Here is an 8,015-nt window from a genome sequence, read left to right as displayed (position 1 = left end):
GGACCCTCTGTGTTTACCTCCCTTTCTAAGGACTGGGTGCCCAGACAGGCAGCTGGAGGGTGGTACTGGGCCCCTAACCCCGCTCCCAACCAAGTACCTGATGGCTGCTCTCCCAGGTGTCTCTCTCCTGGGCACTCCTGTCCAGGTGGTCCACGGGCTGGTCGGGGGCCTCTCGGGCTCCCGTAGCGCCCTCTTCGTGATAGGGCAGCTGGCCCTTGTCACCTCGAAGGTCCTGGCCCGTTACCACAAAGCTGCAGCTGCCCAGTGAGTCCCCAGCCTCTTCCTCCTCCTCCTCCTCCTCCTCCCTCCCCCGGAAGTCCAGGTCCTGCAAACCACCATCGGGGTCTTCCAGCTCCAAGTCCTCCCGTTTGCCCTCTTCCTCGGCACCCTCGGTGTAGGCTTCCAGGACGGCGGCCAGGGGCACCTCGTAGTGCGGGTAGTAGAACAGGTCATGGGGGATGACGGAGACCTTGGAGAGGGGCGGCGAGGGCTTGAAGTCCAGGGTGTCCTCGCTGTGGCTGCCCAGGGTCTCCAGGCTGACGCTGCTGCTGGGCGGGTTGCAGGGCAGCTCCCTGTCCTCGTCATCGTCCTCCTCCTCCAGGACCGGCTCCTCCTCCGGGTCGTCCTCCCTGCCCCGCCGCGCGGACTTGCACTTGGCCTTCTCGCACACCTCCCGCTTCCGGTCTGCGGGCGCCTCTTTGGGGGGCCCCTGAGGGCCTTGCTCTTCCCGCCCAGCGTCCTCCCCGGGGCCCTGCGGCTCGGGAGCAGCCGGGTTCTGGGCCGGGCCCTTCTTTCTCCCAGCCCTTTTCTTGCTCCTTTTACCCCGGGGTTCAGGCCGGCCCTGGGATGCGGGCGGGCTCTCGGGGCTGGACGGCACCTCCCGGAAGGCCTGGCTGGTGGTCGCGAAGTCCACTAGGTCGTGATTGAACTTGGAGGCTTTTAAGGGGATGCCTTCAAAGGAGTCTTCGCTGTCCGGCGGGTCCACGCTCAGCAGCTGGACCCTAATCTCCACGGGGTCCGCCCGCAAGATCTTCCCTGCGAAGTCGGGAGGGGAATGCTCTTCTCCCAGGGGGTCCTCTGCCCGCTCCAGCGCCCCATTACAGGAGGTCTGGGGATCCCCGAGCTTATCACCTGCCGAAGAGACGCCCTCCCTGCTGGGGGCTGCTTCTGGGGCCTTGGGGGCTTCCGGTTTGGGGTTCTTTCCCTCTTCAACCTCCCCGGCCACCACCTGGCTGTCCTGCCTCAAGGGATCCTTAGCCCCTCTGGGGGTCAAGTTCAAGGAAAGGCGTGGGTCTCTACTGCAAGAGGCGTCCTTGTAAAGATCGGTCTCAAAGTGGACCGTCTTCTTGACGGGCAGAGAGTTGGCCCTGCGGTTGTCCTTTCTGGAAGCCAGGATGGACGTCTCGGGCATGGGCTCGCTGGAGTCGCTGGCCTTGCAGGGGCTGCCCTGGAGGACCTGGTCGATCAGCTGGTGCACCAGCTCGCTGGAGGTGGCAGAGCCGCCCACGGGGGGCCGAAGCTGGAAGGCCTTGCTCTCGGGCCTGTCGCTCACGAAGACTTTGGCGGGCGGGGGCTGGCTGACTTCCTGGCTGACCGTGTAGGTCTGCTCCCCGTTCTCCGTCAGGAGAAAGATGGGGCTCTCCTGCTCAGACGGGGTCTCCCTGATGCGGACAAACGTCGACTCTATCGGGGCCTCTGCGTCAGCGTCAACAACGTCTTCCTGCAGAGGGACAGGGCAACAAGGGGGACACGCAGTGAGCGCGTCGTGGGGACCCACCTTCCATGCATGTGGCTCTTTGAGCCAGGGTGGCTCGGTGGGGCCCTGGGGCACAGCAGGTACGAGCTGGTCCGTGTGGTAGTTAGATAATTTCATGTCAACGTGAAGATAAATAAAAACGGAGGCGTGGAGTTTAGCCTGTCAATCAGGTCACAGCCTGACGGTGACTCCTTGCGCGTGTGGGCTGCTCATAAGGAGGGTCTTTGGAACCTCTCCTCCTCTGTCTGCCTGGGTCGCTCTGAGACCCGATGCTGCCACTGCCACTGGATTCACAAGACTGTACCCACCGGCCTGTGATCTCCCCACATTCTGCATCATTGCTTGTTGCCGCGGTGAGTCTGAAGAGGGACTTGTGGACTAATATCAGACTTGTGGGCTTGAGGTGGCCTTGGCTGTAATGTTTTCTCGATACATAATGACTTCCTGATAGACAGCTCTCTCTTATACATAGATGAGTGTCTCTGGACTTGTTTCTCTAGCCAACCTGACCTCCCACAGTTCGGCTAACCGCGAGGGCAGCAGTCAGAACCCACAAGCAGCTCTGTGGGAGAAAGGAAGGCCTTTCTACTCCAGCAAAGAGTTAAAGTCTCAGAGTTAAAATCTGTTCTACCCTGTCCTAGAGGGTCACTACCGACTGGCTGGCAATGAGGTTTTGGGTTTTTTTAAAAAGCATGGTTCCTAATATGATACACTGTGCATGGTGTTGGACTTTATATGGCAGGAACCGTGGTGGCTGCGAACTGAGCTTCGAGCCACCAGCCGCTCCATGGGAGAAAGATGGGGCTTTCTACTCTCATAAAGGGTTAGTCTCAGAAACCCACAGGGGCACTCTCCCCTGTCCTGCAGGGTCACCGTGAGTCGGCACCAACTCGGTGGCAGTGAGTTTGTTGTTTCTGTTTTCGGCAGGGGTTACGGCTTGGGCTGTGGGCCCATGTTACAGTGCATCCTCCAATTGCAGACGGGCAGGCATGGGGTGGGACTGAGACCTGAGCATGGGAGAGGGTGTGGGCCCCTGATGACATCTCTCCCTGAGGACCCACCGTAGTCCTGGGTGGGACCCAGCCTCACCCTTTGTTTTCCTGGGAGACACCATGGTGCCGCCTTGCTGTTCTATTCACACCGCACCACCTGCCCAGCCCGACCTGGTTCCTGGCTGCACTGGGGGGAGAAGAGGGCCTGCTTGGCTTTTGGACATTTTGGTTTCTGGACCTTGCATGTGGCTGGGTTCTGCCCGACCCTCGGATTTTGGACTGGACAGCACTCCCCATCACATGAGACGTTTCCTCCAAGTTTCACGGGAGTCTGTGGGCTGCCGTAGGGATTCGCAGGACCCAGGGACGTGAGGGAATGACTAGAGGGAGGAGTTGGGGAAATGGAGCTGAACAGCGGCACGGAAGAGGGGCGCCTTCAATCTGCAGCTCCTTGGGACCAGTCTGCTATGAATTCTGACAAAAGAGATTCTTACCACAAGTCCTCCCAACAACCACGCAAAACGCCATTCCGAAACGAAAGCCAAGGGTCTGCACTAAGAGAGCGAGTTGTCAGGGTCCCCAAAGCCAAACTCACCGCTGTGGAGTGGATGCCGGCTCACAGCAACCCGCCTGCACAGGGTAGATCTGCCTGTGAGTTTTACGGGAGTAGAAGGCCTCCTCTTCCTTCCAAGGAGCAGCTGGTGGTTTTGAAGCGCTGACCTTGCTGTGAGCAGCCTAATGCATAACCACTACACCACCAGGGCTGCTCCGTGTGTCAACAGCCTATGAGCAAGCGGACCATTGCCCTCTCTCCCTCAATGATGCATCACCTCTTCCTTCAAGTCAGCGTTTGCTGAATTCCATGGCTACGCTTTTAGGTGCAGGTGGGGATCGGTCAATGAGATCTGAACCTTAAAAATGGAGTCTCTTTTTCATTCTGAGACTCACCTCATTCACCCACGCCTACACTCACCTGGTCTGCTGCTGACTCGCCCAGCTATTGCTCAGTGCCATTAATTTGGTGCTGACCCTAGACACCCTACAGGATGGGAAACTCCAGTGGGTTTCCGTGACTGTTAGGGTTTACTGGAGTAGAAAACCCTCTCTCTCAAGGATCAGCTGGTGGTTTCGAACTGCGGACCTTGTGGATCGAAGCCCAACTTGTAACCACTATGCCACCGGGGCTCCTATCACAGGTTGGGCCCGTGGCTGATAGAAGAAGTCATGCATCTTCTAAATGAAGAAAGAAATGCCGTTCGTCCACATCAGCCACACCTTCTGGATCCCACCGCCCAGGCAGGGCTCCCAGATTTCTGAAAAGAAAGGCGGGGAGGCGGCGCCCACGCGGCCCACTGTAGGTGTGTGCAGTGCACGACTCGTGAACCCGCCCCTTAAAGGCGGGGGTTATCGCTGGCTTTGTCCCCATCAGGATCACTATCATCTCAGGGTCCTGTGAGCCAGTGGCCCTGAAGCCACCCCAATTCCTAACAGGTCTGCTTGTGTCCCCACCCCCACCCGGCAAATCCGTCACTGTGCATGCTGGAGCCCTGAGCATCCAAGTGCATGTTGAGAGCGGTCCCCATGACTCATGAGCATGCCGGCAGAGCCTGGGGACCGCTCAAAGGGTCCGTCCGACATCGGAATGCCCAGCTAGTCCACCCGAGTTCCGAGAGAGCGTCGGAGGACCCTGACAACGTCTGGCAGGGGAGCAGAGGTGTCACCGTGGAGCCCTCTGCCCCGCGGCCGGACTTTCTCTGGGGGCCTGAGATCAGCTCGGGCACTTGTAACGTGGAAGGACACCACCCAGTTCCAGCTTGCTCGGGGAGCGGGCGGGGGGCCGGCTAACGGGAAACGCAGTCGCCGAACGCACACTAAGAAAACACATACGGCTTCCAACGCGGGGAAACGCTCCAGGAACTGGGCCACGTAGGTCACAACAGACTGCTCGTCCGGCACGTCGACCATGATGTCTGTGGAGAGACACGGAGTGAGCCGGGCACAGGACGGGCACCGCGCCAAGGTTTGGGGGGCTTTTGAAAACAGTACCCTTGAGCAAGGTTAGCAGCCCCCTCCCCTCCCCACCCCACCCCTCAGTCGACCCAACTGCCGCCTGGCCCATTGGGGATCAGAGCAGCCCATACAGGACAGCGAACTGCCCCACAAGTCCACCTCCAAGACTGTCATCTTTCCCGAAGCAGGCGGCCTCGTCTTTCTCCTGTGCAGCGGCTGGTGGGTTCTAACTGCCAACCTCTTGGGTAGTGGCTGAGCCTAAGCTGTGTGAGCCGCCCAGGGGCTGAGGAGAATTCAAGCTCCTTGTCCCCAGGACTGTCCACTACTCCTTGCTGCAAGATGTCAGTCCATGCTGGCTCCATTGGGGGCACGGTGAGGAGGGCACGCTGACCGCCTGGTGGCAGGCCTAACCCAACCCAACCCACTGGTCAAGAGTCCGTTCCTGCTCATGGTGACCCCAGAGGTCAGAGTAGAACTGCCCTCGGGGGTCCCCAAGGCTGCATTCCCCACAGAAGCAGACTGCCACCTCATTCTCCCTCGGGGCAGCTGGAGGACTTCAACTGCTGAATTCTGGTTAGCAACCCAGCACCCAAGGACTGGGCCACCAGGACTCCCACGTCAGCCCGAGCCACACAGAGAGCAGTGCAGGGGAGACGGCCAAGCACCTACGGAGGCAGGTTGTCTCTACGTCTGCTGCTTTGTGGGTGAGGCTAGTCCCCACGGAGGCCGACCGGGAAGCCCACAGGGTCTCTTCAGTAACAAGCCGGCTGCCACGCTGAGCAGTAAGGTGTTTCAGAAGCAGCCTCATAGCCGGCCACGTGCCACGCTAAGCCCACTGGCCAGACATGTGTGCCGCCGGTAAGAACCCCTAAGGAACTATCGCAGCCACACAGAAGCCCCTTAGGTCACCACGACCGTGCTGGGGGAAACGTGGCACAGGTGCCACCCTGGACGCGCAGTGGGGGATCCCAGCCACGTGAGCAACGACCCTGAGCCGCACCGGGGAATGCTCTCAACAGACACGTCTCTGAGTGCTGGGCGAGGGAGCCGTTTCTCTATGCGATTTTCCAAAGCCGTACACGGGCCAGGCGCTGTGTTTGCAACAAAAGGAAGGAGGGAGACAGAGAGGATCGTCGGCCGGTCAATACCTTCCGGCTCCAGGAGTCTGGGGATGTGAAGGAAATCCTGGGCGGTGCTGAACGCCTTCTCTAGATTTTCCCGGGAGGAGTTTTCCAGCGCCTGCTTCATGTCAACCAGGCTGGGGTCAATGGCCTTGATCACGGCCAGGAAGGCCAGCCCACTTCTCCAGCTGCCCGCAAAGTCCTGAACCGCCACACCATACCTAAATCAGGACGGAAGCAACAGAGCAGGTGGAGCCCAAGCTGCACGCTCGGCTAGCGCTAACGGCGAGGACGGCAGTTGGGACCCGTCCAGCAGCTCTGCGGGACAAAGACCTGGATGACAGGTCAGAAAGCCCTCTGCCATGTGGAGCCGCGATGAGTCAAGTCAATGCCACAGCACCCACCCACAGCAGACAAAGATACTGAGACCAACGCACACCCACTTGCTGGCCTCATTGGGGGCCAGCAGCTGCTGGCGTCTAAGGCTCATCAGCCCTGGTCCCCAGGCGACAGGATTGCCGCAAACCAAATCCATTGCCACTATGTCCATCCCGGCTCACAGCAACTCAGGCGGACCGGAGGGAACTGCCCCAGAGGGTTTCGGAACATCCTCCATGGTACAGCTGGTGGGTCCGAACCGGGAACCTTCCACTTAAGCAGCTAAGAGCTCAACCCACGGCGCCCGAACCATTCCCATTTCCGTCCCGTAGGACAGGAAAGGAGATGCCACTCAAACAGGCAAACAGGGCCTTGTGTTTCCAAATTCCCCAATAGGTCAGGCGCAGTTTTATCCACGGAGCACAGAGACGTGCAGTTCCAGCCAGGCCTGTGAGCACGATCCGATGATGTCAATGACAAGCCCATGGAAACAGCCGTCAGGGAGGCAGAGGACAGACTGCAGCGGGCAAGGCAGCTGCACAAGACCCCTTCAGGTGTTGGAAATCAGAGAGGTCACTTGGAGGACGAAGGGGCGCCTGACCCAACCCAGGGTATTTTCAATCATCTTGGCCTCTTACCAAAGCGGGATAGCAAATCACAAAGGAGACTGGGTGTCCTTGAGTTAGGGGACTAGACTGAGGACCGCCAGAAGGAACAAGCATGTGCTGGAAGAAGTGCAGCCAGAATGCTCCTTAGAAAACCGAGGCTGGTGAGACCTGGCCTCGTAGGCTTTGGACACCTTGTCAAGAGGGATTGGACCCTGGAGAGGGGCATCATGCTCAGTCAAGTAGAGGGGCAGCGAGCAAGGGGAGGACCCTTGGCAAGATGGGCTGACACAGCGGCTGAGACGAGGGGTTCGTGCCCAGAGACGAGGCTGAGGACGGTGTCAGAGCAGACAGTGAGGGAGGTCCACACACCGGGCTTGTTACGTGTCAAACGACTTCCCCAGATTTGATTTCATTTCATGTTGACCAGCTTTCCCCTCCTCGTGGGCATCGAGCCCCTCTGGCTCATCACACACCTCTAGGGGAGAAGCGAAGAGCCCCCGTGGGTTCCCAAAGCTGTGACTCTTCACGGGAGCAGACAGCTGGTGGGTGTGATCTGCCGATGTTGAGGTTAGCAGGTAATGCAGACGGCACAGCCTGGCTGGCTGGAAGTGAGGAGGACTTGAAGTCCTTGCGGAAGAAGATCCAGGACCGCAGCCTTCAGTACGGGTGAGGACCCAATGTCAAGGAGACCAGAGTCCTCACAGCACCAGGACAGACAGAGAAAACATTCAAGCTGTCAGGGCTTTGTCTCGCCTGGACCCGCAGCGGCAGTCAGGAGATCCAAGGACACGCTGTACTAGGGACGTCTGCTCCCACGACCTCTGCAGAATGTTGAGGAGCAAGAATGCTGCTTTGAGGACTGAGGTACCCCCGACCCAAACCATGGTCTTCTCAGCCGCCTCACATGCATATGAAAATCGGATGCCGACTAAGGAAGACTGAAGGGAGACGGAAGCAGTTGAACTATGGAGAAAAATAGTGCAAGTCCCACGGACGGACGGAAGGACCAACAGAGGCGTCTCGGAGGAAGCACGGCCAGAGTGCTCCTTGGAAGCAAGAGTGGCGAGGACTTCATCCCACGAACGTTGGGCACGCTGTCAGGAGGGACGAGTCCCTGAAGAAGGACAGTGCTTGGTACAGTAGAGGGACA

At 59.2% G+C, this 8,015-nt stretch overlaps 1 protein-coding gene across 1 annotated transcript in view; it reads right to left on the bottom strand.

Annotated features, from left to right (window-relative positions):
- CLMN (calmin) overlaps positions 1-8,015 on the bottom strand; it is an 81,318-nt gene that overhangs the window by 10,161 nt on the left and 63,142 nt on the right. Inside the window, exons 8-10 of the mRNA XM_045288109.1 lie at positions 5,907-6,100; positions 4,636-4,718; positions 98-1,720 (exon numbers count right to left, since the gene is read on the bottom strand). Of these exons, the coding sequence (XP_045144044.1) occupies positions 98-1,720; positions 4,636-4,718; positions 5,907-6,100 (1,900 nt within the window). The remainder of the gene's footprint in view (positions 1-97; positions 1,721-4,635; positions 4,719-5,906; positions 6,101-8,015) is intronic.

The sequence above is a fragment of the Echinops telfairi genome, unplaced genomic scaffold, assembly GCF_000313985.2.
Source record: "Echinops telfairi isolate 266 unplaced genomic scaffold, ASM31398v2 ScPeMD7_18;HRSCAF=68, whole genome shotgun sequence".
NCBI lineage: Eukaryota > Metazoa > Chordata > Mammalia > Afrosoricida > Tenrecidae > Echinops > Echinops telfairi.
The sequence above is the reverse complement of the archived record's forward strand: the minus strand, read 5'-3'. Positions and strand labels throughout refer to the sequence as shown.